Source organism: Nomia melanderi, chromosome 6, assembly GCF_051020985.1.
Source record: "Nomia melanderi isolate GNS246 chromosome 6, iyNomMela1, whole genome shotgun sequence".
NCBI classification, from domain to species: Eukaryota; Metazoa; Arthropoda; class Insecta; order Hymenoptera; family Halictidae; genus Nomia; species Nomia melanderi.
This window is the reverse complement of record NC_135004.1, coordinates 1690633-1709482: the sequence shown is the minus strand read 5'-3', so window position 1 is coordinate 1709482 and position 18850 is coordinate 1690633. Positions and strand designations below refer to the sequence as shown.

The 18850-nt window shown below is 38.9% G+C and overlaps 1 protein-coding gene across 50 annotated transcripts in view; it reads left to right on the top strand.

Annotated features, from left to right (window-relative positions):
- bent (projectin protein bent) overlaps nucleotides 1-18850 on the top strand; it is a 114850-nt gene that overhangs the window by 46397 nt on the left and 49603 nt on the right. For 40 of the 50 annotated variants that reach the window (XM_076368821.1, XM_076368819.1, XM_076368818.1 and 37 more), the window contains 6 exons: nucleotides 1457-1639; nucleotides 2489-2503; nucleotides 5759-5938; nucleotides 8696-8740; nucleotides 14812-14850; nucleotides 15864-15902. In XM_076368821.1, coding sequence (XP_076224936.1) covers nucleotides 1457-1639; nucleotides 2489-2503; nucleotides 5759-5938; nucleotides 8696-8740; nucleotides 14812-14850; nucleotides 15864-15902 — 501 coding nt within the window. The remainder of the gene's footprint in view (nucleotides 1-1456; nucleotides 1640-2488; nucleotides 2504-5758; nucleotides 5939-8695; nucleotides 8741-14811; nucleotides 14851-15863; nucleotides 15903-18850) is intronic. The other 10 variants (XM_076368827.1, XM_076368799.1, XM_076368779.1 and 7 more) reach the window with 6 other exon arrangements.

Here is an 18850-nt window from a genome sequence, read left to right as displayed (position 1 = left end):
GATCTATGATGATTCACCACTTTATCTGTTTATAAAAGATTTATCTTTCTTCTAATTCTCTATTTTATCTGTTTCTAAAAAATTTATCTTTCTTCTAATTCTCTACTTCATCTGTCTACAAAAGAATTATCTTTCTTCTAATTCTCTACTTTATCTGTTTCTAAAAGATTTATCTTTCTTCTAATTCTCTACTTCATCTGTCTACAAAAGAATTATCTTTCTTCTAATTCTCTACTTTATCTGTTTATAACAGATTTACCTTTCTTCTAATTCTCTACTTTATCTGTTTCTAAAAGATGTATCTTTCTTCTAATTCTCTATTTTATCTGTTTCTAAAAGATTTATCTTTCTTCTAATTCTCTACTTTATCTGTTTATAACAGATTTACCTTTCTTCTAATTCTCTACTTCATCTGTTTATAAAAGATGTATCTTTCTTCTAATTCTCTACTTCATCTGTTTATAAAAGATGTATCTTTCTTCTAATTCTCTACTTCATCTGTCTACAAAAGAATTATCTTTCTTCTAATTCTCTACTTTATCTGTTTCTAAAAGATTTATCTTTCTTCTAATTCTCTATTTTACCTGTTTCTAAAAGATTTACCTTTCTTCTAATTTTCTACTTTATCTGTTTCTAAAAGATTTACCTTTCTTCTAATTCTCTACTTCATCTGTTTATAAAAGATGTATCTTTCTTCTAATCCTCTACTTTATCTATCTACGAAAGAATTATCTGTGTTCTATAATAATTTTCTACTCGCAATTGAAACTTCCTTCTCTTTCCTATAATTAATATATAAAACTATCAATTCTTTATCACTGTTCTCTCTACTTTCTCATTTCGAATACTTCTTACGCTTGATGTCTCTTCTCGATGTCGTCGATAACTGAATGACACGTTCTGTCGTTTCTCTCTTCTGATCCTAATTTCTTTCAATCTTCCAATTTCTCAATCTTTCAGTCTTGCAACGCTTAACCCTTAGAGTACACACAAATATGGATTGCATTTTATGTATTTCAACTATAATATTAACTTAATTATTCAATCACAAATGCCACAAGTACCGGATATTAAATTATCAACCACACGAGACAGAACAATCTAATTCCAGCCACTCTGATTATAATTTTCGAACAAGCTACTCTAAGGGTTAAACCGCGAGAAAAATGGAACAGCAAAATAACAGGTCTCATTTCCAATCGCCGCTACTTCTCGAGGCTGCAGCTTCGTGTCTCGACTAATCAAGGGTTGCGATGACCCATAATCCATCTCTACACGGCGGAGAATCTACTGTCACGACGGCGAAATACCGACGAAAGTGACTCGCTTATCGAATTGTCTCTTCTCCTCTATCATCGTCAATGTTCTCTTAATTACGGCTTCGACTTTAACACTCGGAAACGTTCGCCGCGAATCGTTCCTCGTCTATTAATTTCGATGTTTGATGCGAACATAGAAAACCGAGAAGGCCGAGAAGACTGAAATTAAGAAGAAAACGGCTCAAAAGGGGAAGGAGAGCAGCTACGAGCTACCAGAGATTCCGGATTATGAGAGGCCGGTGCTGGAGAAGCCTCAGGAATTCGATTTCGGCGAACACGTGCCACGTGACAAGACCAAACTCGATAGACCCGCTACTCAGGTAACCAACGAGCATTTTTCTCCATGCACCTTTTACTTCTAGACTGCGGATGTTTGCATAAATATGATTTTTTAATGGGATATTACCAGAAAGTTCTATCTGTTTTTCGAATTGAAAAATAACATGTAAATAATACATTTGCAGAAGTAAACTTTCAAGTTTATTTTTAATCATAAAGCGTTTCTCAAAGATTTTGTGTATCCAGTCGCATCGAAATAATAATATATTAATTTCATTTCATAATAATAATATATTAATATATTAATTTCATTTCTGGAATCTTTAGAAAGTTGAAATGACATTATCAGACAGAAATTTCTGGTAGATAATAAATGACAATGTTTCTGAGAAAAAGGTTTATAAATCTATGGATAAATGATCCTTAAATAATTGTCATTTGTTTAACATGGTCCTCTAAAATCTCGGTTCCCAGAGCTAACTCAAAATTCGAAGAGACAATGTAATAGAAGCACTAAAATTAAAGCTTCTGCTATGATATATTCAATTTGTTGTTTCTATTTACGAACCTTTCTCTCAGAAACGTGTATCTAATTATTTTTTGCGATTTGGTTCAAATGTGGTAGCGTTGTGTGGTTAAAGGAAATTAGTAGAGCTTGCAAAAGAAGATCGAAATTAGATTAAAAATATTAGAATTCTAGATAAAACTTTTAGTTTTCCCATTTGTTTTTAAATCTTCTCCCCGTTAGTTATTCTAGAGAATTAACTTTGATATCGAATGAAACGGGAGTTCATCGAATAAGTATTGCAAGATCCGCAGTCTGCTTTTAAGTTGAAACGTCAGAGTGTTCACCGTTACTAATGATGTTTTCTTTTCACGCGGACTGGCAGAAGTTCGATTCTAAGGTGAGTCTGATTTTCCGTTATTAATAATAAAATTAAAACGATTTTGCCAAGCCGCCGTCCAAGCCGCGGCACTTGAGAGACCGTAAGAATTTTGCAATCCGTCGGCCAAAAGCGGTTCGATCGTGGCTCGTCAAAATTTCGTAAGCGTCGGGAGATGATTGAGAACGCGGACGTGATCGTGATATGATAAAATATCAGGTTGTTGCATAAGTTCTAACACATTAAAATCTACTATTCCAAAAGTCAAATTTATTAAACCAATTTCTGCTTCCTCAATTACAATTCTTTACGTAAAATCTGCCAAAGAACGACAAATCAAACTATACAAGTAATTGGAGTATTCACTCGTCAAAGTGACTGACTGCAGAACATGACAGGCAGACAAATCTGATCAGATTGCACACATAAAAAATCAATATCAAGTGTTCCAGCATTGAAAATTTGAAACCATTCAAACAATTAATCGTTTTGACGTGTAAATATCTTAATTATGATTGCAATACATGACATTACAAACAACCGTTTCAAGTAACCTATATAAATCTCTGTCACTTGTATTAAGATCGAATGACTAATAGATTGTTTACAATAGAAACAAACAGCAGAATTTATACCTCAACCTAGTATCACCGTGGTAGCCAAAAGAACTTGTCAAAAGTTATCGACAGAATTTATAAGTAAAAGATCCTATTTCTCTTGAAACGTTCTCGTGAGATGTTCTAGGATTAATTAAGCGCCAATGCTACAATTATTGGTATTAATAATTAATAGAAATTAATATTATCGGTGACATTATAACTACTGTTTCATTAATACAACATTTCACGAGAACTTTCTTTTCCCGAGAACTTAGAAATAGGAGTCAGACCATTATTATCCTACGCCACGTATGTTTCCGAGTTTACGAGAGAAGATAAAAGTAAAAATAGGAAGGATCGAGAGATATCTCTGAGTGGCTGCAAGGTCCTCCTCGCGGGCGTCTCATCGGGACACGAATATGAATCAAAAACTGGGAGATCTCGGGTTTGTCAGGGTCGTCGGTGCGGTGACACGAAATCGTTGCTAGCAGATTGGCAACAGCCGCTGTGAGCCATATTTTCCCTTCTCGAGTGAAGACGGTCCCGCCGCGCCGCGTGCGCGCGGAGACGCAAATACCCAAGCCCGTCGTCGACATCGCGGTCGCCGTCGATTCTCGCCGATGCTCGTCGACTGCGAATGGAATCAAGTTCAACATATACTCGCGGTTCGATTTCAATAGCCAAGTTTCTCAGGTTTCAGACGCTGCCGCTAATAAAACGGTGTTTCATTGATTTCGACGCGTTTAAGCCGTGTTTGTAAACCGCCGAATCGCGTGGAAGCATCGAGTTGGCGGGAAATGTTGTTTTCTAAATCTTATTTGAAACGTTTTTGCCGTGGAATCGAAATCATATCGTGGAATGAAACGTAAACTTAGGGAAGCTGCGTAATATCAGTGTGATACTATCATTATCAATATTGTTGCTAAACTAAAGGGTTCGATAACATATCGTATAGATTATAATGAGAATTCTTCTGTTCCCCAATCATTTCAGAAATTTTTACCGCTTACTTCCTTACGGATTCTACTAACTCATTCTTTACAAAACTATAGGAAATCAAATCAACCTTGAAATCTCACGAAAGAAAACTTTAACTACAAGTAGAAATATTTCCTAACTAAGAGCAGATCGCACAACAAAATTCACCAACCCCAGTTCTAAATTCTGTCAAACTCAAATAACCTAGAAGTCTTCATTAATTCTTTACATTCTTCAATTACACTCCAACTTGAACACTTTATACATCTGACTTCATTAAATTACCCTACATGTCCCTTCGATCACTCCGACAAATTCACAAGTGCTTCCTAAAGCAGCATTCGGCCAAGTTTACCGAAGCCACCGAGACGACAAAGATAATCAGCCGTTCACGTCGAAACGGCCCACCCTGTACAACTCGTTCCCGTCTCTGGTAGCCCAGTTGCAATTAACGCGACACGAGGGAGAGCTAATAATCGGACGGGCAAAATCGCGGTTTGGCAACCGATGGATGTCCGTGGTCCGCGAGGCGGGCCGCGCATCCGGATACACCGGCCAGAGGGGGGGGACTATTTTGGCAAATAGCTGATCGTATATTACCTGTCCTGGCGTCACACGATCCTCGATTTTTCGACGCGGGAACGAGGATGGAGAAAATGTCGTTCGCTATTTTCGGTCTTATTGCCCGCGCCCCCTGCGACTCTGCCCCGGTGGTATCTCTCTATCTCTCCCCCTATTGCCTCTCGACCGATATCCATCCCGGAGTCTGATTCGGTAGATCAGTCTCGATTCAGTCTTAATCACCGGACGATCGTGATCGAGCCCGCGTGTCATCGCGCTCCCCGTGTTCTCCTGCCGCGAGATAGAGAGGATCCAGCGAGAGATTATTGCCGACGCACCTGGTAAACCTGATCGTTGCCTCGAACCTTTGGCGGCTACCCCTTACGCGTACTTCTCACGGTGCTACAAAGGGTTTTGAATCGTATGATCGGATCGTATGATGAAATAGGATTCAATTTGCTGGATTTCTTATTAACGGACAAAATGGATGTTTCTAAATTTTTTGAACGCGACGTCTTAATAATTAATTAATCTATGATTTTATTCGATGTGAACTAAGCTGTGGATCGCGTACTTTTCATGCAGGTGCTATAAAGGGTTTTGGATCGTATGATCGAATCGTATGATGAAATAGGATTCAATTTGCTGGATTTCTTATTAACGGACAACATGGATGCTTCTAACTTTGTTGAATGTGACGTCTTAAATTTGGGATACCAGTCATTAATTGATGTGATTGTATTTGGTGGGAACTAGACTGTGAATATAGTAGTCGTTGTAGAGTATAGTTTACACGGATTTCGATAATCTCGAGAGAAATTTAGTGTGAATTGGTAATTAGTTAAAAATTGAACTTTTGACGAAGTATTCTATTACCGTGAATTATAGATCAATGTTTTTCAACGATAATGCAACCAAGATTCTATCCATTCGAAGATTACTTTTTCTAAATTATCTATCCCTCGATTAAACGAAAAACCCGTGCGACTGGTAGTTGGTCGTTTTAAGTGTCGTACGAGGATTCTACAGCCGCCAGAGCAAGAGAAATCGATCCAATCCGTCGCTTGATCTTCTCAATATTCGAGTTCCACACATCGAGATTGAAACTGATCCCTTTTGGTTTTTCTCGTGACCGCAGCCGAAAGTGCCAGAGATCAAAGCCCCCGAGACACCGAAGATCGAAGTTATCAAGGACGTGACGCCGGCTGGAAGCAGAAAGGGTTCACTAATACCTGGTAGCGGTACCAGCAGTCGACGTGGTTCATTGATACCACCCGAAGAATTGGGTCGCAGACCCAGCCTGATCATCAGTGACGAGGTATGTTACGAGCTGTCTTTCCCCGAACCCAAGGTATATCGACTACTCTTCTGGGAACCGGTCGCAACGGTGCAACGATATCCGTCAAGGTGATACTCTTCGGAGTACGAGAAACAGGTATTAATATTAAAGAGTACTTGAAAGAATGCAACGATGCGATCCGAATATCCATCAAAGGATATCGCTCGAAGCTCTTACCACTTTTCAACCTTTGCGTACTGTTCAAGTGTTCAATTCACGTTTCGCAAACTTTACATTGCATTTTGATTTCACGTCGAAAATAAAAATATATAACATTAAACGCATGATTCTTTTTAAAATATTATATTTCATTTGTTTGACTACTCTTTGCTTGTCTTCGGCGAGACGTAGCCAGATTCTAAAAAAGAATGCAACTGAGCCAGAAGATCAATTTGATAAATTTGATATAGAAAACTTGAGTACTAAACTAACTTGTAGTATCAGGGTTAAGATCCTCGTAGAATCAACAGATTACCGACGGATATCGTTGCAGCGCCTCGTAGAACGACATCGCCGTTCAATTTGCTCCGAGACGTTACCCAAGAGGACCGAACGCCGTCACAGAGACGTGGCGAAACGTTATCGCAGAAGAAGTTTGTTAATCGAGGTCCCTTTGTCAGATTGCCAAGGAAAACGTTCTTAATAGCTCCGCGATGTCCAATGCCTGTCCCAAAAATAATCACGTTCGAGCCTATTTTCGTGTAATTACTCACGAAGAATATGTTCGATTTCGCGGGAGGCGACCGACCGCGTCCAAAACCCGAAATCGGCCGTATATCATAAACGACGACGGACAAGGCTCTCGATGGGTCCTGGGTGGATCCATGTATCATCTTGGTTTGGCCCGGGTATCGAAATTGGCTGCGGAGTAACGGCGGAGCGAGCCGACTGTCGTTCTATCGAGAGAACAGCTCATGAGTTGCTCGACACTCGATCCTTGGATCTACTCGATTGCCCATTGTAGAATTTATTTTTGTTACTACCAACGTTTCTATTGAAGCTAGAACCATCTGAGTCTACAGCGAAACGAAGCAATCGAACTCCACTGAAAGATTTTATTACAATTATGCTAAAGAATGTTACATTAAAGGATGATAAATATTTTAAAAATTCTAAGTGAATCCCTTGAACAAAAAACTGTAAACAATATATTGAAAAAGGAATATAATAGAGGGTTCATCGAGTTTGTATCGAGACCGAGCAACTGCGAGCTAGAGAATCAAGTTTAGAGCTATTGACATATCAACTTGTCATCCGAGACACTTGGATAAGTGAAAGCTATTCAGGTATCATTAGGTACCCGAATAAATGGGACAATAGCTGAATCGCGTATTTCATTTGAAACTGTCTTGTCTTTCTAAAGGCAGGTTTTAGCCATTGCTGTTCCTATGTTTTCCAGTAAAAGTTAACGTCAGAGTGCTTAAATGTCTTGTGCACACCAATCTGATTAAAAGATTATCCAAGTATCTCGAAGATAAGTCAGTAGCCCTAACGAAGACCTGTAGCCCACAGAACAGTAGCCATCACAAGAACCTAGACGAAGGCGTAGGTAGACCATCGGCTACTGCTGGTTAGCCCTAGAACTGTTGGAGTTTTTTTTCTTTCTTTTTTGATTTCCGTAGTGATGTCAATGATACATTAGTGACCCCTCTCGTGATAGTCTTGTTAGAGGTAGATGCCAGGCGACGCGCGGTCCGCGACGCGTCTCCCGATGAGGAAACAGCTGACGGGGACGTGTCAGGCGCGCGCGTCCGCCATTTTGTCGGCAAAGAGTGAAAGCATAGTCCAAGCATTATCATCCTATTCGTAAAACGTCCAATCAGCCCAGCTTCTGGAAAAAGATACACACTACAGCCACACACTATCTTGTCTACTCTATCCCTCCGAATCCTCTCTTTTCTCGCGAGACATTCCAGCTACAGACAGATGCCCGTCGATCGTCAAGGATCGACAGAACGCGTTCCGCGCAAGCGATCGAGCTTGCGGAAGCAACTCGGGAGAGCATGTTGAAAGCGAAAGGAACCGTGTCCCGCTTGAATCGCGGACACACGTTCCGCTGGTTTTCACGAAGACGAAGGTTCATTGAAATTCCAACAAAGTGTCAACGATATTACCGATATTTCTCTTTAGAATAAACAAAAGAAATTAATTAGCGACTCGGAATAACAGTTTAACTACTATTTCTGAGTTCTGTTTGCAAGGTCATTTCCAGAATCAATTATTCCAAAGTACAAACGACTGCAAGTATTGGATCCACCCTTAAGTAATGCGATTTCTGTATATTTGCTCCAAGAAATTAAGCGAAACAAAACTTGTTTACATCTGAAATATATTTTCCTTCGTTACCTATAAATTATCTATCTATACATTATAATTAGATTAAAAAAGCTTTGTTCATCTTTAGTCTTTAAGAGATGAAAGAGGTATACAAACATCGTATTGTTCATGGGCTAAGCGAGAGTATTTCTGTTTAATTCGGTTGTTGTCGACGAGAAATTTGTTTTAATGAACTTTCGTCACTCTGAACGGCGTCGATGAGTTCGACGCAACCCGAAAGGAGACTCCTAAAAAAAAATAAAAGGTCGCACGACTCGACGCGACCTTATTACTTACACGAAACACGTGCGTGTTCGTTCACGAACAACACGACAAGAATAACGAACAATAAAAACTCAATCATACACAACGCGTGCTTGGAAGAGGTGCGGATTTAGTAAAGGACGGTTTGGTTCATAGGAGAATAGGAAGCTGCGACCAGGCGAGGTGGTGGACGAGCGCAAGGTGAGAGAAATCACAGAAAAGAACGAAAAATGGGAAAGCGAATGCCTCGTCTGCAACCTTACTCGACTACCAAATGCACTTGTCTATCTTCATTCTCACTTGTTCTCTCTCTCTCTCTCTCTCTCTCTCTCTTTCTCTCTCTTTCTCTTTCTCTCTCTCTCTCTCTCTTTCTCTCTCTTTCTTTCTCTTTCTCTCTCTTTCTCTCTCTTTCTCTCTCTTTCTCTCTCTCTCTCTCTCTCTTTCCCTCTCTTTCTCTCTCTTTCTCTCTCACTCTCTCTCTCTCTCTTTCTCTCTTTCTCTCTCTCTCATCTCTCTCTCTCTCTCTCTCTCTCTCTCTCTCTCTCTCTCTCTCTCTCTCTCTCTCTCTCTCTCTCTCTCTCTCTCTCTCTCTCTCTCTCTCTCTCTCTCTCTCTCTCTCTCTCTCTCTCTCTCTCTCTCTCTCTCTCTCTCTCTCTCTCTCTCTCTCTCTCTTTCTCTCTTTCTCTCTTTCTCTCTCTCTCTCTCTCTCTCTCTCTCCCTTTCTCTCTCTCTCTCTCTCTCTCTTTCTTCTCTTCTCTTATTGTTCCTCTTCACTTTTACTTACACGTTATTTCTCTCGCACAAAACACTCACCGGAACGTTGAACGAAGAGAACAACCGCAACCCGCACGATGATGTTTGACAGGTGTGTGCAAAAATTCTTGCCGATTTGAATAATGGATTTTTCGAGTTACTAAAGTAAGGGAAATTATAGTTTTTCAGTTAACAATGTTTTATTTATCGTTTTTAAATTCATAATGTTCAATTAATGTAATAACGTAACAGTGGAAATTATGTGATTGATTAATGTAAAGTACACTTTTGTTCGATCTATTGCCTTTGAATCGGTGAGAACCTTTGCAGACGCTAAATATTTCGGTTTCTCGGATGAGAAATCGTCTCTTCGTTCAATCCTGCCTGCTCGCCACTCATTTATCAATCTACTCACTGGACTCCCGTGTCCGACGACCTCACGTTGTTCAGGTCGGTTGTCGATCTGGACCGGAGATCGTTATTTCGCGAGCGGAGGTTCCCTACAATCAACCCTTTCGCCGATATAGGACAAAATAAATTAAGAAGCAAGATAAACTAAAAGTTGATATGGAATAAAATAACTTAAATTAAATAGGGACACGTAGTAGGTATTGTTTGTCGAAATTTTTAATCGCAATTGCGAAAAGACACGTAAAACTACGGTTTCAAAGAATACCGATCGAATCCAATATTTGCGAGCTGTTAAATAATTTCCCTGCATATCATTAGATATCTCAGTACTCGGTAAATATTTATACATCCACCAATATTATTTATGTGAATTTACATTGTCACCGCTCGATAAATTTTCGCAGTAAGAAGATTCACTCCGATGGTCTATGGTCGTGTAACGCTGAATTTATAATACGTTTTCTTAGAACTCGCGTGGGTCTCGGTTCAAATTTGCCTACAAATCTTGCTATTGTCGTCGCGCGGTATTCCGAATAGTGATATCGGGTGCACTAACTTTATATCTGTGATCGTAAGGTAAAATAGTGCGTGAATCACGCTTTGAATCTCGGCTCTGAATAGAGCTCTTAAAATGTTCTAAATGAGAATATCCGCTTTATTAAATTCCACGAGCCGGGAGGAGACATTCCAAACTTTACATTTTCCTATTTTAAAAATGACTCTGTTTTGTATTATTTCGTCGTTTATTTATAATTAATGAACAGATAAAATAAGTGAAATAAAAAGAAAATCAAAATAATTATCAATAATTCACGAATAGATAGTGTAGAAGAAGACGATGCATAACACAAAGAATGTAGTCCACGGGAATATTCTATAGGGTGAGCCGAATAAAATGTGCGAAGTGGTTTCTCTAGAAACCAGAGCAGATATCGACTTGATTTCACGTGAATTAAGTGACATGAAGGGTGATCGTTTGGCATGCAACAAATTTTTCAGCGGCCGTCCAAGGGGAATTTATTGCACCCTATAATAAACGATTATTGTCTTCGGTGCCCTATTTAATTCGAATGAAATAAGTCGATAACTGGTCTAATTTTAGAGAAAGCAGTTTGTGACACTTCATTTGATTTATTGATAATTTGAGATCATTTAGAAGCGTTTCCGCAAACGAAATTTGATGGAATATTCGAGCTTTAACCGTAAGTTAATTGGAAATTAAAGCTTAACTTGAAATTTCATTGGGAATTCAATCTTTAATTGAAAATCAGGTGAAAATACAAACTTTAAATTTGGAATATTGAGAAATCTGAATTCGTATCGAAGATCAATTCTTCACTAGTGAAAGAGTTAAATTTATTGTTTTTTTTATACTGAAAAAATTCGAAATTTGAGAAAATAAATTGAAATTTGAGTTTACGAGATACTAATGTAGAGAACCTCGGCTCGCGCCCCATCAACTATAATATAATAATTCTTGACGTAAGAGAATGCACCACTGCACCATTGCACCAACGCACCAACTGCACTTGGCACGGATCTGCTGCAACCCCGAGTCTATGCGCACTGTCTACTCAAATTATTGACACCAACAACACGATCCACTTGATCTCTTGATATATTAATATCGACAGCCGCGGCGGCGATATTATAACAAAAGGAACTTTGTAATATATGCAACGGAGGAACGTCGAATAAAAACGTGTACGTACAGTTATTCACAAAAGCATCCTACAATACATTTTATACGTTTAACGAATATCAAAATTAAAACTAAGTATAATTTATAACATCGTGAACCTTAATTTCTATACTTCAAAGTCAAATGAATTCGATTAAAAACTTATATACAGTTCAATTATAAATAGATTGCGTATATTTATGCAATTACAGGAAACCGGAAAGTGCAAAATTGTACAAAATGTATACGTTATGAAAAATATATAAAATATTCAGTTTTTATAATATTTAATAGGAAAAACTACTTTGTATAATAATTTTATCTTTGCAATTTTATCCTGAAAATTGTGAATTTGCATGAAGATCCGCAATCTAGTCATAAACCTCGATCCACGTATTTCAAATCGAACTATATTGAATGAAAGAGTGATGTACGCTTAAATGACAGAATATTACAGGATTCGGGAAAATAAATGACGCACATAGACGGATACTTTCGTGAACAACTGTATGTGGGAGTGAACGAAGATAATCCGAGGCGTGTCTGGCTCCCGCGGAGACGGGCAGAACATCGAGCGTCCCTAAATCATTAGTATACAAGGTTTCGAATTCCCTCTGGCATGGATCGCGGGCTCGTAGATTACATTTTGGCAAGCATTGTCGAAAGGACAGCCATCGCCGTTAACAAATGCCTAGACAGCCGGCAAACATCCACGGTACGTGAGTACGCGACCCGCTGCCACCGGACGATAAAGGCCTCTATTCACGATGAGACTTGTTTTGGGTCATGTCCTGGGACAAGCAATGGGTTTGAGTCTTCTTCACTTTTTGTACCATACGAACATATCATACAAAAAGTGAAAAACGATTAAAAACCCACCGCTTGTAATGGTGCTTACATATAGTGTTGTGAGAAATTCGAGTTCTCGGCGCTTTTTAAAGTTGACCTTTAGGTCAACCTTAAAAGTTTAGGGTTCTATAAAGTTTAAGTACTCGAAGTTTTAAGGGTCAACCTTAAATGCGGAGCATGAGGGACTTAGGGTTTAATAAAACTCGAGTCTTCGAAGCCTCAAGGCTCAACCTTAAATATAAAGCTTGATTTCTCGAAGTTTCTAAGCTCAACCTTAAATGCTGAGTCTTGAGAGCTTTGTGTTCTATAAAGTTTGAATCTTCGAAGCTTCAATCTTTGGAACGTCAACCTTGAAACTCTGAAAGCTCGATATGATCATATTCAAAGAATCCAGCGTTGGAAACTTCACCTTCTACAACTGTAAGCTTCAACGCTGTGACCTCAAGCTTCCAAGACTCCAGTTACAATCACAGCTTTCAAAATTCAAGCCTCAAGACTTATTTCTACAACACCACATGTGTCACTACGAAGATTCAAAAAATTAGCTACAATTTTCCTGCTGACAGTAATGAAAATCGTAACATAAGGTATCATGAAAACAGTGGAAAAGACTCAAACCCATCATACATGTCCCAAAACAAATCTCATCGTGTGTAAGAACCTTTAGAAAGATGTAACGCGTCAGTCGCCGGTGTACGCAGTAAGAATGCGTTTCACTCGGTCCGAAAACTTGTTACACACAGCCAACGCTCAGATCGGACTATCAATTTGCCGGACACGAAGGTTGACTCTAAATTATAGTACCGTGCACTGAATCCCCTGCCGTCGATTAATCAAAAGCGCCCGCGGTCCAATGGACCACCCTCTTTCTCTCCCTGTCTCTCCGATTCCGCAGATATTCGGTATTTCTGGCCGAGAGCGCATTTTCTCGTTTCCTCGAGCTCGTTACTAGCACGCAGACACGTCACGGATTGGATTCCTCGACCGACTTTCCTCGGATACTCCCGATCCCCGCATGCGAAACGTGCCTTCGTTGAGACGTTTCTAATTCTCAGGCCTCTCCGAAATTTATCGGGCGAAATGTAACCTGATTAGCAAACTGTAGATCTTTGCGCGAGAGTAAATCGTTATGGATTGATTTAAAGGGAGCCGAGTTGCACTGGAATTTCTTTGGGCTGTTAACCGATAAATCGGAAAACCATTGTGACCCATATCATTCGCTAATAATAAAACAACCTTTCGCTTTTCTGGTGCACAGTATTTGCACGAATTTGTGATGAATATGTTGATTCTGTCATATAGAATATTCTAAAGGCGGCAAATCTTACCTTGCCGAATTTTATATAAAATATGAATATAAAATAAGAAGTCTTGCGTGAAATAAAATCTGTCAAGACTTCGTGAGTTATTTGGGATATCGATTTCGGTGACGGTTACCATAATAATCAGGTTTAAATTTCGCTCGACACTCGTGTCTCTATGAGATGAGCGTAAATTATGGAGATCGAGGATCGAGGAATTCGGTCGACATTTCTCGCAGCGTCTTTTTAGATTGCGAGGGTATAAAGTACTGAAAGTGAACGCGCGGCAATCAGCCATTCGCTAAACTATCTCGCGCACCCGCTGACTTTTTAATTGCACTTGTACCGGCTGACGCGCACACCAGACAAATTACCACTGCGTCGACTATTGCACCGCCAACAATGCAATTGCACCGCCGAGCCCGGTAAGGCGAGACCCGAATACATCTGACAACCTTGTGATCGTCTTCCCAGATGTCACGGTTCACGTGACAACGTCCTCCTGAACCCAGTGCCGTTTTTTAACTATCACCTCTGTTCGACCCTTTAACGAAACCCAGCAAAGAAAATTCTCTGGATCGTGCAGATTGGTTCTGAAACGATAAGACTCGGTCGCCTACGAAATAATTAAAATGTTCGCTCGAAAAATTCAGCATTAACTGGAACAGAATTTTTTTTTTGCGACAGTACTGCATTTGTTTGTAATTTTCTAGGTTTTGCTGGATACGCGTTTACCTTATCCAATTTTTTAATGAATATTTTTTGGAAGTGTAACGAATTTTCCAAGCGAATGACACTTTCTTAGGAGATCGAATGTTCTAGCTTCTAATCATTATCGTTTCTACACTAATCTCACATCTGAAGAACTTTCCTTCTTATTTTCTCGAATATGTAGAGTCTCAGAAATCAGATTACATAGATTTACACTGCGATGGTACAAAAACGCAGTCGAATAATAAGATTCATTAACATAAAGTTCCCCTGTCTAATAAAATACGATTAGAACAGATTCGGGACGTTAAGGGGTTGAGCCACCCTTCCTCAATCGTACTTCACGGAAAGACAACTTTTTGACGTTCGCTTTGGGAGCGTCGTCGGTTAATAGGTTTTGTGTAGCAATAGCTCAATCCAGTTGTCCTCATCTCCTCTATCTCTTATCCGAAATCTGATCCCCGATCTCTCGCCCCGAAAAAAAAGAAACACGGAGGAAGAGTTCGCGCGGCGAACCGGAAGTTCTCACAGAAAAATCTGACGCTCGCCTGTCTAATTTTTTGCAGTTGGGAAGGTTACGGCCCGGCGAGGTGTTAGACGCCAAGGTGAGATTTGTGTTCGCTATAACACAAAGCTTACCCGCCCGATTATTCATCATCACCTGCGACCATGTTTCTTTCTATGTTTCTCACCCTCCCCCCAAAACTCCTTTATATCGCCAATATATCGCCAACGCCATCAAAACCATTCATTTTTTTGGACCTATGTGTCTCACCGTACTACTATTCTCAACTGTCACTGATCTTTTTTTGTATCTCTTCATCACGGGCTTCAAATCCAAGCGAAAGCGTCACCGCACTTTTTGCGAGGGACCTGAGAGTGTCCCGTGGAATTGCACAACGTGTTAACCAGAGAGAAAAACTAAAAATCAGTGTTTCCGCGCCCGCAGATCGCGGGCCTCCAAAGAAGCCGCCGCATACCAACAAAATATGGATCGCCGACTTATTATTTTCTATTGATTTTTTGGGGCTACCGCTACTGTGTCCACTACCCCGCTATCGATCTCTATCGACGCGGAATCGAACCCTTGTGTTACGATGTTTAGTGAATGGAGGTAACGATTTTGAAATGGATTTGACGAATACTCTGGAGTTTATTACAGAGACTAACTCTACGAAATTACAGATATAAAGATTTAGTTAAACTGAGTACGTAAAGAATTAATTATAACTGAAAGAGGGTATTCGAGAAGTGGTAACGATCATCTTCATTTTTGAAGGTTGCATTTGTTAATGTTTGGAATTTTGAACTTCATTCTAGCTTTTTATTATAAAATTATTAGAAATTATATTATCACAACTATATTATCTAAATTATATCATCAAAACTATTTTATCAAAAGCATATTATCAGAAATAGTATTAGTAAAACAAGGAGTCGAAGCCGCGTATTCCAGAGACCACACTGACAATCGCGCATATTTTTGAAAATTCCTCCCCAGAAACCACCCCCGCCCGCCCCCCGTTGACGAAACACGCCCACCCGTGAATATTTTCACTGTTCTCCCCCTTTATTATTTCTTCTTTTCTTTTTCATCTTCTCCACGCGCCACGTACAGAGTAAGTCTGGCCGTCCTGGCGAACTGCAGGGGAAAGAGGTTAGCGAAACAAATACGCACACACTATTCTTTCTCGCCGTTCGTGTATGCCGATTTGTTACGCGCGTAACTTTACACGGATTTTGTTTCTTTTTTTAAATGCGTGGCCAAACAAGCTCGGAATTGTTCGCAATGCGTTTGTACATACTCTGCGAAAGGCTGGCAGGTCACTGTCGACGCGAATCCGCGCGTTCGAGTGCTTGGCCTAATGAAATCGGATCGTTCTAAACGATATTAGAACATTTTGATTTTATCATGGCAAGATTAACCCTTTCCTGGCGGACCCGAGTCATTTGAATGTTAAAAATGGAATGTTACAAACGAATAATTTAGTTATTTAACTAACTAATAATTGATACGCGGTTTACTTATTTTCTAATTTTTCTAATATTTTAAATATTTCCAATATTCAATGATTTATAGAACTTTTACTTCTATGTATACTTCAATGTTTTACCGAAAATATTTTTGGATGTCTACAAAATTCTCGTCCGCAAAAGGTTGACTGTTTCTCGGTTGCTAAGCGAAGAGATTTCACTACACTCGACAAAACTTTGAAAAGGTTGAAAAATAACAACAGATCTTTATTGGAATAACAAAATCCTTGGAAACACGAACAATCGTGAATCGTATATCCTAAAAAAAGAAAAGAAAAGAAACAATGCCGAATTCAAGGTCAGCCAAGGATCGCAAAAATTCGAGGAAAGTAGTATCTCGTTCCCGTTCGTTTGTTTATACGTTTGCGTTATGAGAACAGCGATTTTTTGCTGGGCCAAGCTCACGATCATACTCGGAAAGTGTTCGCAGTCTAAACGACCTGCTGCCAGTGTTTCAACGTTTGCTTGATTCGAGCGAATACTGCGCGTATTCGACGAGTAGAGATTAGACATGGTGGTAAGATGATTTGTTTAACTGTACGTTGGATTTATCAAGTAGTGCATCGATCTGTAGCGATATGTATTTGTTTCTGTTTTCTTTTTGTAACTTTCTTTTGTGTATCGACTTACTTATGTGTATTTACCACCATTCGTGTAGAAAGTAGTATGTGACAGTTCGTCGTCGACGGATCGCAGTGGTATAGGTTCGTTTTGGTCGGGCAACTCAGACATTCCATTGATATTTATACTCCTCTAAAATACCGAACTGTATTTTATCGTATTTTGCATTATATTATTTATTACCATTACAACTTGTCAATTGAGTTACTGTTACCAACGATAATAGATATTAAACTAATATTAAATCACTAAGTACTTTCTTGAAATTCAAACTATTATTTAAAATTATATTTTATTCAAAATTTTTGTCCTGTAGCATATTACCATTATAATTATTATTGCTATTTACTTTCTGTACATTGAAAGCTGTTCAGAAGTCCAATAATTTTAACATACTATTTAACTCATTCTTTAAAATCGCATTTCTCGTATACTAAAAGCACTGACACCAGAATTAATTTGAGGAATTTTATTTAAAAAACGAGGAACACTACTGCGACACGTTCGGCGTCCAACGCTCTTGTCGATTAAAACCGATGTCATGTATGCTCGATATGTTAGCGAGGATAGTTCTTCATGTGATAGTTTTTAATCATTTGTAAATAGATCAATCGTGCTCATCATCTGTATGTTCGCGATATGAAATCCATAGACGACCTTGTATGAACATTCGCGGAAAGGTTTTGTTTTATTTTTCTTTCATTCGGATGTCGCCGTTGTTTTTGTGAATAATCCTAATCAGATACATGTTGTCCGTAGTTTGTAGAAACCCGTCGCGGTGATCGTGCCACGACGACCGAGAAAACGGAAAGGTGACGAAGTCATGTCGACAGTTAACACTTAATCGTCATTCATCCACGATTCCCATTTTCGTTCGAGTGAATTAGAATTATAGTGGAGTAACTAATATTTCCGAATTTCCGAGAAAAAAGTGTTTATAAAATGTTCAATTAAATGCCAATATTACAATCTTATTGATGATATTAAATATCATTAATTATTAATATTAGTAATTGCACTAAAACACTGTTACAATAAAATTCATTATTGATAATTGAATTAATCAAATGCTAATACTACATTTCTATTGATATTAATTGTTATTAATTATTAATATTAGTATGCAATAATTAATGTCACTAATAACATTGTAATATTTCTAATTAATCAAACGACGTTTCACAAGCACTATTTTTTCTCAAAAACTCAGAAACATAGATTAGACCATCGTTATTCTAAGCCTCACTCACTCTTCCATTTCCCCCGAAATCGTTCTTCGAAATTGTCAACTGTGTGTCTCTCTTTTTTTTCACCCTCTGAACCCTATTCTTCCATTTCAATATAGTCTATGTTCTCCTCACCAACCATTGATTGTTCTCACAAATTGTATCTAAACCGACACGCGAAGGAACTTGTTCTTTAACAAACTGTATCTAACAGCGGGGACGGCGTGACGAGAAATCGAGGAGTTCCGGGAACCGTCACGTCTTCCACATCGACGATCTGTTGAACAGAGAAGCGATGCAAATAAAAGATTCGCGGACGAACGTCACGTTTGGTTGCTTTTGTGGTTAACGAGCACACTGTGGTGGACCAACGGAATCGGCTTATTTTTTATTTGCACACGCACCGTAATTACTGTAATACTCTAATTGTAATTCCGTGCCGATCGATGGTGTACAATGATCCACCGATTTCGCTGCGTTATCGTTTTCAAGCATACGAAACTCTCTGTAACAATATTATAAGAAACAAAACCGAATTTTGCTGTCAACGTTCCATCTATCGACGATTATCCAATTATCTCTAAAAATCAATAATCAGCGCTTAAGGATTTCCTAATAGATCTTTCGATAACAATCACAATTACAATCGTGAATCGGCAAATCTTTTTCAAATAGCATGACATAACTATTTCTTTTCATTTACAGGAAAATTATTAAGCTATTC